We start from the raw sequence: 17,596 nt of genomic DNA, 5'->3' as shown, positions 1-17,596 counted from the left end.
GCATGTCGAGGTAAAGAACAGTGACCACACTATTAGACCATCTCTTCTACGACATTTAGCAGCTTATGAGGCTTTGAAAACACGGGGGCTTGTCCACTATCAGTGCAGCACATTCAAGCAGTTCTCAAAGGTCATAATGGCATCGGTAGAAAGACTAACAGCGAGTGATTTTAGTTCATCAAGTATTTGACTGGACGAGCCGACCAAAGGAAAGCTGACGTGTTGCGCCCAGTTTGTTTTCTTTTTTTCCTTTTTTTTTTTTTATTTTTAAAATGTTATCCTGATTTGGTTGCTCAGTCATTAAAGTGATATTTCATTTTGGTATAACAAACACTTTCGGGTTAAATATGCACGTGTTCCTCTTTGCATTAAGTGCAGATGTGTTTATGTTATTTCAGTGACCAGAAAGCCTGAATGCTGGTGCTGAATATGTGATATTGGAAGATGACAGCTAAACAAGTCCCATTAGGTATACTGAAAATTGAAATGTATGCAAAAGTGAAATATCACTAGAACGACACACCTTGAAAAGTTTGGGGACAAACAGCGCAGGAGGTTTCACTGTCCGCTTCTCTTTTTTAAGATGCACATGTGTACAAGCACTTCAATGTCGACTACTATCTTCCATGAAACTGATTGCCACCTCTGAGGTAGTGCATCTGTCCCTTAAAGACTGTGGCAAATTCATTTTTGTCAGACGCCATTCCAGGCATTAAAGGGTTAACCCGATGGCATCAATCGAAAGATCTAGCATTTACGTGTCAAGTTTATTGTTAGAGGCCCGATCAGGAATTGCGGTTGTTGCCCCTCCGCTAGCTTTCTATAATGTTTATATCTTGATATGCTGAATTGAAGATGCTTTTCCATTCAAATGAACTGACTTTACTTTAGATAAAGGTGTTTTTTTTTTTTTTTTTCCAAAGCAGTTACGTATTTGGAGGCTTTAGAGAGGTTGTTTGCACTGTTTGACTTTTTCATTTAGAGCATTTTGGAGCACAAAAACTGCATCTCTGATTCAATGTTTAACTAAAACTCTTCAAAGTCTTCCTGAATAAGCCCGAATGAATTCTAGATTGAAGCTCTGACACTGAAATGTGGGTCCACAGATAATCCTTCAACCCCCGACTGTCATCATTTTGCACCCAGAGAAAATGCTTTTACTTAAGAGGCCTTGAAAAGTATTTAGACAAATAACAAACCCCACAAAAGCTAACCATGGCTGAAGATACAGTACAGAGGATAAAGCAGAAAATTCAATGCTAATGAGTGACAAACCAACATGTATTACCACTGGTCCTTGTTAAACGTCCTTATCCTTACGTCATTATGCACAGATGCTGCACACATCTCTCTCTGCAGGGCAACGATGCAGTCATTAGTAGTTGTACTCAATGTGGGAGGGCATTCTGTCTTGAACCTACATCTGTCATGGCACAGACGCAGTCTCGGGCTTCACCTATTTAACTGTTTCCCCATCGTCTCTAAGTGCTCCTTGCTTACAGCATCAATGAGAGGAGAGAGATGAACAGCACAGGAAGGGAAAAAAGGAGATGAGGAGTAGTCTCCAATCTTATCCAATCATTTTCCAGGAGTTCGGTATTAACAGGGGCATAAAAACAAACCAAAAACCAAAAGAAAAAAAAAAGAGGGAGAGAAGGAAACTTGAACATTTATACACCGTCAATAAATATACTGAAATATTTTTTTTCCCCCAGTTCCAGCTGTTATAATTCATCTTCTATGTGATTTTCAGAGTTGGCCTTCGCCGTTGGTCCTGAAAAACAAAGAGCAAGGAAGGGAAGAATGAATACCGTGTATGCTGGAACACCGCAGGAACACTGAAAATATTACTGAGAGCCACTGAGAGCTATAAATTCTCAAGCATGCATATTTCCTTTCTAGTCGAAGGAAGCCAGCGCTGAGCAACTGAATCGCATGTGTGCTGTGCTTACACCTGCACACAAAATGCAGTTGCTATGGCAAAGCCTGTTTAAGATTAAATCAGTGTGACATTTGTGAAAAGGTCTTTGCCAGAACAAGGGAGAAAAATAGCAGCCGGGCTTGTCACATTACCATCTACTGTATGCTCATGTTCAATTGTTTACACCTCACAATGACCGCTTCCCCTGCGGTTTAAAAGACGAAATTACAGCAGCACGCGTTAAACGTAAATCATCTAACAACTGCAAAAACTACGGTCATGAGATTAGAACTCACACATTATTTTTGATATATGATGAAAAGTCAGCTGAGGAAACAAAGGTGTTAGCAGCTCTCGTATGTCACGGTTTCAAAGAGGAAGTGTGCTACTGACTCGATTCACCCACTGCAAACTCAACAGCACCGTCACAGAGATGCATCATGTAATGTTTGATTGAGTCACATTATTACATTAACTGGCAATTATTATTACTTCAAAAGGGGTGTAACATTTTTCCAGTGATGTAAAAAATAAGACTGTCTAAAGCCGGTATGGAGAGAAAGCCGAACCACATCCACTGACTGCAGTGAGACAAAAAAATGACATTGCAGTACAGTCGTTTGGCCATCGGGGGCAGAGCTGAGCACTTGCTGAACAGAGTAGAATATGGTGGCCAACGGGCTACGTGCTATAAAATTAAAACTATGTTTGATCCCGAATATGTGGCAGTAACTGAACTATTAGTGTCATTGTTTCACGGCCCAGTGTTTATAATGAAGGCATAATTATGAGCTGGTTGTAAATTTCTGACACTTTGAGAAGATTTGGTATTGTGGTGTTGAGTGGTTGCATAACATTTTTGATCTAAGGACACAGAAATGTGTATCTCCTCAAGCAGTATCTGGTCACTTTAACCAATGCACAGTTTAAAAAAAACAAACAAACAAACAAAAAAAAAATTAAGATGATTTTCTGGAAAAGTCCTACTGCCCTCTGTTCATTTGTCTCTATTTAGCCCTGTTTTAGCGCGCTGCATCGCCCCATAGAGATGGCCTCACATATCTCTGTAGACGGCCTCTCTCTCTTTGATAATGACTGAGAATGTAGCACCTTAAATTATTACAATCCTCTCATTCTCACAAGTTGTATGAGTTATTACTAAACAGCATTCTTACATCATCAGTTAAATAATGTTACACTCCTCTGTTCCTACATCCCCAGCATCATTAGTGACCAGGCCTACCTGTAGTTGCCGATTCCTCTGTGGGCTCTGATTGGCTATCTGAGTCTGTTGTCTCTGCTGTAGTCTCATCAGTCGGCGGGGCTTCACCCGGAGGCACCTCCTCAGTTTTTTCTGAGATGAAACAAAGGATATGAATGAAATTACCACTGCTAATATGACAGGAAATGGTATTTTAGAAGTGCACTACAGTATGTAAAAATTCAGAGTTTAACTAAGAACATTTAGACTCAATTTAAAAAAAAAAAATGTTTTTCCGTAATGTATTAGTGAGCTGGCAAATCACGAGAACCATGTGGCTCTCAGAATAAAATGCTGTTTCACCCACCACTGTTTTTGTCTGTGCTCTCCTCTGTGGGAGGAATGACTTTCTCCTCGGCTGTGTTGTTGGCCTTGCTGCTTTTATCGGAGCTGGTGCTGTTCTTGGCTTTGGCCTTAGCCTTGGGCTTGGCGAACTTGGCCTTGTTGAGCAGATAGTTGACCTCACGATCCAGCAGAGCTAGCTTGGACTCGATATCTTTGGACAGCAGGATCGGCCGCTCCTTTGCTGAGCGTTTGTCCTGCTCTGCTACAGTGTCGTTCTTCCATGTCTGGAGGAGAAAGAAGGTAGGGGGTGGTTAATTTCACAGCATATGGTTTTTATGGTTTTTAGTTTTAACAAATCTGCGCTACGGGTGTCTGAATTCAGGTCCAGAGACGCCACTTTATTTTCACTTTAATTTAATTACCCATTAGAGCTATCTAATAGCATGTCTAATTCTAAGCACCATTAATAAATCACCGGCAACTGCGTGGAATATCTGCAGCTTTTTTTTTCGCCTTCAGACGTGGGCACTGAGGTACCCAAGGCTTCGTCCATTATTTTGATTATTTACATGTAGATCATTTACAGACAGCAGCCTGAGAACTCATTCACCACACACCGTTGTCTCATTGATCACTTTCTCTAACGTCTTCAGCTCCACATCTGTGAAGATTTGGTCTTCCTCTGGAATCAGTCTGGCACTCCTTTGAAAGAAAAAAAAAAAGCAAAATAAAAATGACCACCATGTATCAAATAAACAAAAAAAAGTGCCATATCTCTGACTTGGTGCCACCGCCGGCCTCGCTCTCACTTGAGGAAGAAGCTGGAGGTGTTGAGCATGCTGTCCAGGGCGGCCAGACGGTCGGGCCATTTACGGCGCTCCTCCACCCTGAAGAACATGGCCTTGCACAGGCTCTTCAGCTCCACCAGCTTCTCTCTCAGCTCCTTGGTGGTGGCGGAGTAGCCGTCCTCGTCCATCCAAGCCGATGCCTCGCTCAGCTTAGTTGAGATCTGCTCGTTCTCTTCCTCTGATACCACCAGCTGGTACTCCTCCTGGTACAGTTTGTCCTGGGCAAACAGAGTGTATGTGTGTGTGTGTGTGTTGTAGGAAAAGGGTGTTCATGAGGAGCCATATCACATATATAACATCTGACACACATGTAGTTACACATGTTGAGATAAACTAATACAGTAAGATCGGTTTAGCTGGAGTAAACTGTATCTGTTGCCTGTCAGAGCACCGCAAACATACAGCAATAAACACAGGAGATTTTAAAGCTGAACTAGGCAACTTCATACGCTGGTGTTTCAAAACACCAGCGAGAACCATTTCAACATTTCAAAACCAAGAAATCAAGTAACACAATATCATTTAACTCCACACTCCTCAGACCTAAATGTTTTTTTTTTAAAGGGCTGCCACACTTGTCTTTGGTGTTTAATTAGTTTCAATTCAAACGCATGCAAAAGAGGATAAAGAGTATTTAAAGAGTATTCAGAAATTCAGCCACTTTGCTCCCAACAAAAGTTCAGCCTTGGTATACTCTGCTATGCACGTATTAGTTGCTGCTGCTAAGGTGTTGAGTTGGAAGTGAAAAGGTTCAGCCATTATTGAGATGCTGTTGGTTGAAAGCAGAACATCTCAGTCAGGGGACACTGAATGCTTTGTTGTAGCCCCCCCATTTGTGATTTAGGCTGATAATTTAGGTTATATTAGGTTTAGGTTAGATGTTTAGGTTATTTTCTGCTGTTTAAATTGTTCATATTTCTATTTTTTCTATATTCCTTGTTTATAGTGTTTATATTGCTTGCTGCTATTTATTATCTGTTTATAATGTAAATTTGCTTCATATTTTGCTATCCACTTTGCTACTGTAATGCTGGAAATTTCCCCACTGTGGGACTAATAAAGGAATATCTTATCTTATCTTACCTTATCTTAATACAATTGTATTTTTACATAAAAATGTTGCCTTTTTAATGATTAATATCACTCGTCATTAAGGTTTCCTCTGCGCTGGAGGCACACAGACAAAAATAAATAAATAAATAAATAAAAAATTAATTTGCAGACTGGATAAACTACTAATCTATGGTCTTAGCACAAACAGCACTGTGAATCTTTTGAGATTCTTTACTGTTTAAGATTGAACAGACAGATTATTACTTAATCTGACTGTAAACGTCTAATATCCAACTGCATTTTCAGCTTTCTTTCAGTTTAAACCCCACTCTCTCTCTCTCTGTAGTATGATGCTGCTGTTTGGAGTTTGTGGAGATGACGAGGAAACCGTTGGAGAGGAAACATTTGCCATTCAAACTAATCTCTTTTCATTCAACACCTGCTCTTATCACATTTATGGCAACAACGACATTTGAGACAATAGATCTTTTGTGTTACTTACTTTAACTTAATACTGTTAGTGTTTTTAGCAACAGAGATTAGTAGATTAAAAAAAAAATTGCAGATGATGCACAAGGAAGATTGTTTTTGTACCACAACACACCCAAACAGACTTTTGCTGGAAGTGTAATGAATGTCCATAAAGGGGAGGAAGATATCTGCACACTCTGTCTTATGACTGAACACCTGCTGTATAGAAGTGACATTTGCAAGAGCTTGTACTATGCTATACTAAATTAATATGCAGAATAAAACTTCTGAAGATTGAGAAGGGTGATACTCGGCTGAAGTACACATCATGGTTCACTGCCCTGAACACAATGTCCGAGAGGCGTTTTAGCTTCTCCAGAGCTCGAAAACTAGAAGAGAACACTACTGACAGAAACATTTTATGTCCCTCAAAAAGTTACACAATCTTTGGCAAAGCCATTAGAAAATACTGCCAGTGGTATTCAAAGAATACTTTTTTTTTTCTTTTACCTGTGTCTCAAAGATAAAGGCCTCAAGACTGTTGAGTGTCTTTTCCCTTTCCTGCTTCTCCAGGTCTCTGTCTGTGAGGTCCTGCAGCCTGAAAAGATACCAAGGCCTTTAGACTCGTCCTCCAGTACAGTTCAATAAGACTGTGAGTCAACAGGTTCAAACAGGACATAAAATTTCCAAAGTGAAGAAAAATCGCTGCTTTACTTCTTTTTGGAGGAAGTGATGTCTTCTACGGAGGGGTCAACAATGTCGTTGATGACGAGTTCGACGCCGATGTCCTCGGAGATCTTGGACTTCTTCTGAGGTTTTGCCTTCTTCTCCACCTCTTTCTCCACTTCTGCATTTTCAGATTTCTCCCCCTCCTTCTCGTCCTTCACAAGTAGAGGTATGGTTATTTATAATTTAAGTCTGCACACGTTCTGTCCCGGACTATTGTAAGAACGCCTGAGAAACATTATGTTATGATATTTTCACTGCAACCATTTTTTAAGAGAAAAAGCTGTGGCTGTTATTCTGTAGCACAACATATGAAATGCTACATCTCAAGGGGTAATCGTTTCAATACATTCAACTACACCAAATCTTATTATGTGACTGATCTTACCTTTGCATCAGTCTTGCCACCGGCATCCTCTGTCTTCTCCTGGGTCGACTCTTCATTTGTGGTTTTCTCTCCATTCTCTGACTTCTCTTCCTGAGGAGTCTCTTCTTTCTGTGCCTCCTCCGCCGTGTCCTTTCCAGACTCTGGAGGCACCTCTTCCTCATCCTGGGCAAGTCAAAGACCCATGTAAACTGATCTCAGGTCAAGTCTGAGCAACACCAGTGACCCCTTTGTGTATATGTTCAGTTTGAAGGATTAAGTAATAAGTGTGAACAATTAGTTGTATGTGTATGATAGTTACCTGGACTGGTTCAGTCACATTTGGTGTTGGTTCTGAGGATCCTCCCCCAAACAAAGTAGAAATTGTGTTTCCCAGCTCTGAAAAAAAAAAAAAAAAAGTGAAAATCTGGGAAATACTGCACAACACAACGCTCTTCCAAAACTGGTCATAAATTTCGAATGCCTGTGTTGCACCAAAAAATTCGCCATTTGCAAAAAAAAAAAAAAAACCTACTTGTTAATGTTGATTCCTCTTCCTTCTCCTCCACAATGGTTTCAAACACAGACTCCACCTGTAGGTGAAACATCACAACAATACGGTCACCCGATCTGCAACAAGACTGCAAATGTGGCTTCTGAATTTTAGATGACAACATTCCTTGATCCCTTGACTTTTCATCCTCCCTTACGTTTCAGTGCCACATGTTTGTAGACCCTTCTTTCCCAGTCATTATTTTCAGATGTGTGTCTAAATAAGCCTGACGGGCATGCTGACGCAGAGCCTGACTGCTTCCTTGTGAAGAAAGTGTGGATTTTGAGTTTGGGATCAGTTTGCAGATTAGGTAGGTATAAATCCTCAGACCTTTGGTGTACAAGTTTTCACCTTAATTAATCTTCTTTGCGTTAAGCACATTTTCTCAGAGTCAAGAGTTTTTGGATTTGACTTTAATAAGCGTCGGTGACTGCCATGGCAACCACAACAGAGCAGCAGAGTAGGAACACAAAACAAGGTTATCCAATTGACTGCAACTGATGACTGCTTTAGAGTTGACTGGTATGTTTATTTTTTCCACTGAAGGATGTCAGACTGTATTCTCTCTGTGTGACGTTTCAGATCTTATATAACTCTTAATCCTTAGAACATTCAACAGAATTCACAGTTATCAAATTAATCAACCAAGCACAAAGTGAAAGCGTTCACTCCATAAAATAGCCCAACTGACCCGATCCAGCAGGAGCACACCGCTCTCATCCATGTTGAAATGAGCCTTGATCCCCTTTGATTCGGCGTCTGTGTGCTTCTGAAAACTGTTGCCCACCCCGGACAGCCTGACCGTGGTCAGGTTCAGGGAGCCGAACACACTGCGAAAACGACAAATAGTGAGGGAGGGAGACACCGTATGGGTTAGTCAAATGCTATATTCATACAATGTGGAAAAAAATCTTTTTGAACCGCCAAACACCGTGATTGATGTTTTCTGTAGCCTCTGTTTGCTCCTGATCAGCTTTGTGACTGCCCGTGCACATGCACTCAGGGAGCGATGCATACAGCAAAGCAAACATTGCGATGTCAACTGCAAACAAAACACCCACCGAGGGCTGTGTCCTGCCCTAGCATTTCACAATTTTCAGTCAACTGTGATGAGTCGATTCCATGGTCCACTGTCTGCTGTGTAATTGTTCACTAATGTTTTTTGTAAGTCAAAGATTGGGGTCACCTAACCTCATGTTCCCAAGTAGCCTTAATTACATCGGAGACATGAATGACATTTGAGTAGGAAGCTCAGATCTAACCTCATTTTGATGAGAAATGAACGCAGCAAAACAGTGCACTTTCAAAAGCTGCAAAAACAACACTTGTTTTTTCAAGCCTGTTGGGTGAGCGAAAGGAAAATAAGAGCAATATTGGTCCAAAAATGATGTCTTTACCCATTTTCTGTTCAGAACACAGATGTTGTTTGTGTCTCACCTGAGGTCCTCTTGTCCAAGGAAGCTGAGGTCGCCGTAGTTGATGTCAAAATCAAAATCGTCGGTGTAGCGGTTGAAGGTGATGACCTTGCGTTGGGGGTAGGGAGCCATCCTGTGGAAGAGGATGCGCTTGTTGTGTTTCAGGCTTTTGGCCCCCTCCTCCTCTGTCTCACGGGTGAACTCCACCTGGAGGAGACATGGTATTAACATGGCTCACATGTATTGGACTGCAATATGTCCAATTAAATACAACAGTATTCTGTTGGTGTGTAAATGAAGGGTACTGTTTCAAACGCGACACATCCAGTGTGAGGAAAATAAATAAATAAAGCTACATTCACTGTATCAACCATGATACAGATATACCTTGGTTGATTCAACCATGAATTATGTCTATAAAATACAGAGGACAAGCAAAAAAAAAAAGTTGTTTGGTCTTCCAAGCATATTAGTTGCCAACAATTTGTTTACAAAGCACTGCAACTAGTTGATGGCTGGGTCATATATCCACTTTATATCAATAAAGTATGAGACTACATATCATCTGGAATTTTCGCAGCAGCGTTAGCCAGTGAACAACATGCACTAACCTGAATGGGGAAGACGGCGGCGTCTCGGACCAGGAAGGGTTTGACTTTAAAGGCCTTGCTGAGGGCAGCAGCCTGGTACACAGCGCCCATGGCTGCTGCTTCATCTGCATTGATGTTCTTCCCCAGCTCCTCTCTGCACAGTCCAACATAAACAATTATAAATATTTCTAGCACTATTAACCAACAATGAATTTTCTCTTGTCATTTCAAAGCATAAAAATCTAAGTTCAAGACAGAATATTGGAGAGTGTGTGCCTTCAGCTGCATTGGTAATCAACTGTGAGCAGCATCTTGGTGTTTGACACTTACTTTCCCACAGCTTTGAGCAGCACTTCCTGCACCTTGGGGACCCGAGTGGAGCCGCCTACTAGAATCACCTGCTCGATGTCGTCCTGTCAGAGGAAGTGAAACAGGTCAGAGTCGCAGCATTAACTCCAGTCGATACGTAACCAAGACACAGACTTATGCAGGAACAACACTGAAACATGGCAAAAACAAATGTGGTCTTTCTGTTAGTAGACAAAAACTGCCACTCTGGATGTGCAGTTACTTTTTTTTTTTTTTTTTTTTTTTTTTTTAAAAAGAGCCCCACAAATGTGACTATTTCAAAAGCAAACCTCTCTAGATGGAAAGAGGACTCAGTAATATCATGTAATGATTTTTATTTTTCTACCACATAGCATTTTGTCAGAGTGGGTGTTATATTTATCCAAATGATCGCTGTCTTGTATTGGAGAAAAACTCTTGGAAGTTCGCCAGTATAAGACACCACATTTTTGCATATAAATTATGTTCTGCATATCATCTGTAATGTTACATGCGTTTTCTTCATTTTTCCCTTTCGTTTGTTCTCCATTTCATGTCTGTCGATGCTTTTATGATTCATTTAAGGCCCACATTTGATCATTTTGGTTTAATTTTCTTTGCCGCAGTTTGCACATCCTCCTAATAAAAATTTCCCTTTCATTCTTACATGTCATTTTGTTGGGAGTTCATTGAAGTTTAATCTTATTATACTAGGTGGAACTGCCAGCTTGTACGCGGTGCTACACAAATATTTGCATCCAAGTACAATGAGTCTACTGACCAGCGCCATTTCGGCTGAAGTGAGGGCATCCTGCACGGGGCGGGGCACTCTCTCAAAAAGATCCGCGCACAGGGTTTCAAATTCAGCCCTGGTCACCTTGGCTTTGAAGTCGATGTCGTCCATCAGACCTTCTACCTGAAAGAAACACAAAGACATTTTGTTTGACTTGAATAGCAGTTCAATCAGTTAACAGACTGTTTGGTCAGGAGTTACAGAGTGATACGCTCCAATTCATTCCTCTAATTTTTACTATGCCTTCTCAAGACTTTCAAATGACAAATTAAACTTTAGATCATTTTATTAAAATGAAAAAAACAAATACATTTTTTAAAAACACTCTTCTATTGTTTTTATCAGTATTCAAGCTCTTTTAAAGCATAATTGAAGCCATACACAGACTTTTCAGGAGCTAAAGACACCCTGACAGAGCACATGGAGTACATCCAGGAGTCAAAAAGACGGCCAGAGGATCGAGAGGTCACTTCATCTCGCTGCCGTGGCTCACCTGGGCCATGAAGTCGACGTTCGCACTAAGCACCGTCTTGAGCCTCTGAGCCTCTTTGAGGAGCTTGGCCATGGCCCGGTGATTCTCCCTCACGTCTTTCTTGCTCTTCTTCTGCTCGTTGAACAACTTGGCTAAGTGATCCCGCAGGCGCAGGTCCATCTCAAAGCCGCCAAGCCCCCGGTCAAACCTAGGACCGACACCACATTACGACACCTTAGATCACGCGGATGCTCATGAGACATTACTGTGAGGATTGTACCAGTATGTTAAAATGTGTTTTGAACTGGCTGAGGATGAAAAGCTGGAACCATTCACCATCTTTCATATTCAAAGAAACACCCAGGTGTAATAATACTATCAAACCATGACCCATAAAGGTTTTTCTTAACTACCTACAGCTTGATCAGGCTGCCTAACCTACTTCAGGATCATTATTTCTATCATTAAAACTAGACATGACTTCACACAGCATCATCCCCAGCTGAGCAGCTCCTCGTGCATGTTCACTGGACTGAACGCCATCGGGTCAGATTTCAACCAGAACACATGCAAAATATCAAACTACCTATTTACCTACAAATGAGTACTCAGCAATGCCAGCGGCTTGTGGTAATGAAGGAGATTAAATCATATATGTATTTTTCCTCTATTTTAAAGCCCTTCTCAAAGAGTCATCATTGCAGTCATTTCAACTTTTTATTTTTGTGAACCCTCAAAACCGTAGGCCCACCTGTGGTCTGTCTACAAAAGGCTGCTGTGTGATTTCTCCACACAACACCCACTTAACTGGCAACTCCACCACACAGCACTGAGACTGCCAAAGCCTCTCCAAAAGCCAAGATAAAGCCACTATTACAGGTGCTCAGAATCTGTCTGGTAAACATACATGTAGGTTGTAAGCTTCTGTTGACTTCAACATTGAAAAATATGCATGACTGAATTACAAAAAGAGATTTCATACTCTATTAATTTAACATTAACAGTATGGAACCAAAAGAGAATATTTCATCTTTTAACATTTGTACAAAGACGTAAGAGATTCAATGTACAAAACCTAAAAGTTTTTGCAATTTATGAGTAAAAATAAAAGCACAATACGTTTGCCCTTATCTGAAGAGTAGCTGCTTTTTATTCCTCTGACAGCTCTTTTTGTATGGAATTTGTTTTATCTGTGCAAAAACAGAAGTGACATTCCTGTTTAAAAAAAAAAGGTGTCAAGTCCCACAGAAGACAAAGAAGTGCCTCAGGTACGTGACAACAAGACGCATCATAACATATCGTCATCTCTTTCATCTTCACGTCAGCCTGTCTTTCAAACCCTCCTTGAAAAAACACACCTCGCAGTGCGAAACTTGGTTATTATCAGACAGATCGGGTGTCTTGTGCATACACGTGCTCTCAAAGGTGATATCACCTGGACGGCTGCTGGACTCACCCGACACCGCGGATCTGCAGCTGTGGCTGAGTGCCCGTCTCCTTGGTTTTGACCGTCTGGTAAGTGACGATGGTTGCTGTCGTGCTGCCAGAGCCCATATCGTAAAACATCACGTTCTGCGAGGTGGAAAGATCTTATTAATACTGAGAAAAGGATTCATTCATTGTTCAGAAACTACCAGGTATTTTCATAAAGGATTAGAAACTTGTTGTTTGCTGAAACGAATGAATGACTCAGCGAATAATCTGACAGGCACCTAAATCAATTTACAAGGCACTTTGATAAGCAAATACAAGTAAACATGATACTCAATTTCCTCTTTTGAAAAGAAAAGAGGAAATAAATGATAGCAGCAAGATAGGATAAAAGATTTCACATAAGTTTATACAAACAAGTTTTAGGATGTGATTTAAATAAATGATTTAAATGTGATGATATAAAGGACAAAGTAACCACCGTCATTTAAAAACACTACAGCTATTGTATCGTCAGCCCTCTTTCAGTCAAAAAGATACCATCTTGGTCTACTTTACTTTCAAATGAATGCAAAAGCAAGTGAGTGTGTATTACGGAGTCGGGCTAAATGTGCACCTTAGCTGTGTTGTCGATGTCTTTCCTCCTGAAAACGCCGTAGTTCAAGGCCACGGCTGTGTTGTCGTTGATGAGCTGAAGGACCTTCAGGCCGGCCATCTGAGCGGCCTGCAGGACGGCCCTGCGCTCTGCCTGGTTGAAAAAGGCTGGAACGGTGATCACTGCATCTTTGATTGTTTGTTCTGCAGGTTGTGGTGAAGGTCAGGGGGAGAGAGGCCAGAGTGTCAGAATATCAGAATATGTTTGAGGTGTATGGATGCTTATGAATGTTCCTTGTCGTAGAATAAACGAACAAACTAACCTGCAAAGTCCTGAGCCAATCCACGGGAATAATTCAAGACCATGCCAAGGAGCTCCTCGGGGCTGTACTGCTGCTCTCTGACAGAAATGAAAAGAAACGAAGCCGTGAGACAGACCGTTTCTCATCCACACAATCACAGGAGAGAAAATCTAACTATCAGCACCGAGCTCCAAGTGGTGTTCATTGCTCACTGCTGTGGCGTTTCTGCACCTCCAACACATCGACTGTCAGCCAAACAGTGTGTCCAGTCCCCTTTGTGCATGTTTCCTTGGATTTTCAGTTTCTGTAGGTGGCGCTCATTCCTGAATCTGTTCATTCACGGTGGCTATCACTGCTTATGCTAGCCTCCTATTTCCTCTATTTATTCCAAATAAACCAAAAACGTAAAACCCTTCATTTCCAGTGAGGCAGTGAGTTTTTCCAAGGAAAGACCTACCAGACACCAACAAATGTAAAAGCATACCTGAACGGTCTATAGGTTTAATGAGTCTTGGTCTATATCAATCATTGACAAACAGTACCAAAATAAATAAATAAATAAATAAATAATAATAAATAAATCTCACTGTTTAAGATTATCATTTTCATTTACCATCTGATTTTATGTGAACAGGAAAAACAACACTAACAGAATTCACATTATATATTTCCAGGGATCTCAGCCAGCTCAGTCAATATTTAGGAACGTATTATTATCAGTGGACTAACATTCTTTTTAACAGGGTGGGACGGATTGCTGATAAGGCCAATTGAAATCTATAAATGCCTTTTCCCCACTGAGTGAGGAGTGAGAGTGCTCAAGAGTAAAAGCATTGGACCTGATAGTGAGATAATGAAAAGAAAAAAAAAAAAAAAAAAAAAAAAGGTGAGAGTCACTGCACATGCAGACATGTCGAGCAGCCTGGGCTGGTTTATATGGGCAAAATCAAATATCATAATATCTTGCATATTATCAAGCTTGTAGTGTTTGGTATCAACTGTATATTGATATAAAATACTTTGATATCAGTATTGTAGGGATGACTATTGGTTCTTCCTAAGATATATTCACTCAAGAGATATTTGATAAACAATCATTAGTAATGTGGAAATGATAGAAGTGAGCTTTTTTGACGTCTCCATGCTACAAATGACGGCCAAAATGACTCCTGAGCCTTGTTGATATGAACTTTACAACATGACGTTCTAGCACTACACAACACCTCGATGCATGTGAACTGGAAGAAATAAAAGCAGATCCAGAGGCTTACTCAGAGTTTTTAAAGTACACTGTGCCTCTGACCGGGTCCTCCAGCAGCTGGTGCTCTGGGAAGCGTTTCTGGTAAAGCGCCACCTGGGGGTTGTCATGCTTCTTGCCCAGGAGGCCCTGGAGGTGCCTGTAGACAACCTTGGGGTTCTTCACAGACTGAAACGTAGGTGAGACAAAACATTCATGTTATTCAGGAGATTACCATCGCAGGTGTGTCTGAGAGAGGCGATGTACTCATTATCCCGTATATGAAATTTCAAATTAAGCTGACATTTTTTTTTTAACAGGCTTCAGTTAGGGAATGTGAGAACTGGTCGTACCACTCCTAACGCGCTGTCTCCGAAAAGACGCTCGCTGTCCTTTAGACATACAGCTGTGGCCGTTTTCCTCCTCGACTCCCTGGGAAACGCAGAAAATAAGAAGAGTATAGACAGTTCCACGCTGGTCCACTTTTTCTTGCTCATAAAAACAGCATGTGAAGCAACATGAAAACTCTGTGAGAGCATCTATGAGCAAATGAGGAAAAATGCAAGACTCCACAGGGGCCTACAGTTATACTCACTTATTGAGAACGATCTCCATTGGCACACCAGGTTTCACTATTGCTATTTTCATCCACTCACTGCCCAAGTCTACTGACATGACGGCTACAGAGGCTGCAAAAGACAAAATAGGTCAGTAAACCACACAGAAACGTGAAGTAAAGCATTGTGGTATTGCTTATTTTGAGCTTTTTTGTTGCGCAACTGCATGGGATCACGGTGTTGTATGGTATTGCTGGGGGAAAACCCTCTTCGCTGATAACACAAATCTTCATGTGAGAGCTTCGTGTGAGAATATACAGCAGGTTGCATTACCTGTGTGAGAAGGCAACATTGCCAGAACAAGGCAGAAGAGAGCGCTCAACGCCAGCTTCCTCCCCATGACGGCCTGTGAAAGCATAATTTAAAAAGGATAAACGCTCATGTCCAAGAATGGCGATTCTTTTAAACTACTACCACAAAATGTAGCGTTAACATTGTGACAAAAACAAACCGGATTCCTTCAGTTTGAAAAAACCACAACACATACCGAGGACTGCTTAACGTCAGCATTTCCTGCCATTCTCCCCCTCAAAGTGAAAGATGTCCGGTGTGCTGTTTTTCTTTAATATCACAGGCAGGAGTATCAGATTCGCATGCTGTGAGGACATTTCTATTGGCCTCTTCCCGGATCCATTCCTGCACCTTGTTCATATTTACCTTAACTTGGAGTATTGCTTTACAGAGTGGTGGAAATTTCAACTGTGGCTGCCAATTTCCACACACGCCTATCACTAGAAAATGACTCTATTTCCTCCTCTCCTCTCCTCTCTCCACCTCCATCTCCACCTCCACCTCCACCTGCACTGATGCTGTACAGCCTAGCTCTGTTTGGGACACGGCTATCTAAGAATAACGGCTACATAACAAGACAATCCACCGCCTCGTTCTTCCCATATACGTCCAGGCAAGGATTCTGCACACAGGCTCTCTCCAAACAGCACAACAGATAGTTACATCACATCCTCTGTCGCTGGTAAAATGCCCTATGATTACTCACTACTCTCCAGATGAGTTCCTCAGAGCTCATTGGGGCTGAGATTAACTTGAGGTAGGCTCAGTGCTTGAGGTTGGGCAGACTTCCAGGTAGGGCAATGTCCTTTGAACAAGACTCTAATGAACCTGATCCCACCCACATGAAGTGAAAGACTTGTCTCCAAACACGTGGCATTAATGACATTGTAAGGCTTGAGATGCTGTCTGGCTCGAGCAAGTAGGAACATCTCCAGTGAGCCAAAGTGTCTGCACTCCACACGGACAGCATATGGCATCGGATTTTATTTTATTTTATTTTAAGGGGTGCAATTACCACAGCCTAGCACCGGTTGGTATACACCTAAGAATAGAGTTTACATGGCTCTCTTTAAGGGAGAAAACAACGAGGTATCTGCATGTATGAGCGTGGAAACTTCTAGCCCCTCACTGACGCATGAATGCTAAATAGATGCACAAGTGAAATCCTCATCATTCAAAAGCCCACTCTCTCTCCCTCTCTCTCTCTTTCTCTCCCTTCGTTTCTGGAAACCACTTGGATGCGCTGGCTAGTCCAAAGATAAGCCGCTGATTTGAACTAATACAGCTTTACTATTGTTTAAGCTTACACCGTCAAACATAATGCAAACCCCAGTCAAATTCAGTCACCGCTGTACAACGTGTGTAACCTCTCTCTCTCCATTTGTTGGCCTTTTCAAGCTATTTGCTCGCACTGTATTGGTTAATATTTCCAAAGCTAGCCGTGCCATAAGTTTGACAGCCACTGTTAGCTAGCTAACTGTGTGACATACATCAATAAGAAAGCATGATTGACACATTGTGCAGCGGTATGAACTTACCTTTCCTTGTCCAGCCGAGCACAAATGAAATAGAGGAGGTTATCAGCAGAGGGCGTGTTTCCGGGTGGCTAAAAGCTTTCGCTGTGCCTCGGGTTTCATTAATTTGTGGCCCTTTTGTAGGCAGACTTGTTAGTTTTTTTATTTCCCCTTACCACCGGCTTGCTCTCCACAGTCGGGCCCGGAACGCGGCGTCATCTCATTGGATCCACTGAAGCCGCTGCTGGGAGTAAAAACCGGCGTGAAGCTAGCCGGATTTAAACCTAATACTTCCGGTTGGGACTTTCAAAATAAACTCCAACTACTAAAGATTGCGTTATCATATGGTAGGTAGGTAGGGTAGGTAGGTAGATACTTTATTCATCCCGCAGGAAATTCACATTTTCTTCAGCAGTATCCACAGATTACAGATTAAGTAAATAAAAAAATAGAAATAAAGAATAAGATCTAAGTATAACAGAATAAGAATAACCTAACAACAGAACAACAGAATAACCTAAGTACAACCCA

At 41.4% G+C, this 17,596-nt stretch overlaps 1 protein-coding gene across 1 annotated transcript; it reads right to left on the bottom strand.

Moving 5' to 3' along the window:
- Positions 1–205: 205 nt before the first annotated feature.
- On the bottom strand, positions 206–17,303 carry hyou1 (hypoxia up-regulated 1). The gene is made up of 24 exons (XM_030068838.1): positions 17,090–17,303; positions 15,534–15,606; positions 15,239–15,332; positions 14,997–15,075; positions 14,678–14,832; positions 13,428–13,504; positions 13,127–13,308; positions 12,536–12,651; positions 11,101–11,287; positions 10,596–10,730; positions 9,818–9,900; positions 9,509–9,641; positions 8,920–9,104; positions 8,174–8,312; positions 7,465–7,522; positions 7,252–7,328; positions 6,954–7,115; positions 6,554–6,720; positions 6,350–6,437; positions 4,277–4,533; positions 4,085–4,169; positions 3,490–3,751; positions 3,165–3,275; positions 206–1,774 (listed from the first exon to the last, which is right to left on the bottom strand). The coding sequence occupies exons 2-24, from the start codon at positions 15,598–15,600 to the stop codon at positions 1,725–1,727; spliced, it is 2,949 nt and encodes a 982-aa protein (XP_029924698.1). The 5' UTR covers positions 15,601–15,606; positions 17,090–17,303; the 3' UTR covers positions 206–1,724.
- Positions 17,304–17,596: the final 293 nt, after the last annotated feature.

The sequence above is a fragment of the Myripristis murdjan genome, chromosome 14 (genome assembly GCF_902150065.1).
Source record: "Myripristis murdjan chromosome 14, fMyrMur1.1, whole genome shotgun sequence".
Classification (NCBI taxonomy): domain Eukaryota; kingdom Metazoa; phylum Chordata; class Actinopteri; order Holocentriformes; family Holocentridae; genus Myripristis; species Myripristis murdjan.
Note: the sequence above shows the minus strand (reverse complement) of the source record. Positions and strands in the feature narration are given on the sequence as shown.

Bases quoted from the DNA above. Each gene is read 5' to 3' on its own strand.
- hyou1 (XM_030068838.1), bottom strand. From the start codon at position 15,600: ATGGGGAGGAAGCTGGCGTTGAGCGCTCTCTTCTGCCTTGTTCTGGCA. The intron at 15,333-15,533 runs GTAATGCAACCT...TGTCTTTTGCAG, and splicing joins AATGTTGCCTTCTCACACAG to CCTCTGTAGCCGTCATGTCA. The intron at 9,642-9,817 runs GTAAGTGTCAAA...TGGACTGTGCAG, and splicing joins CTGCTCAAAGCTGTGGGAAA to AGAGGAGCTGGGGAAGAACA.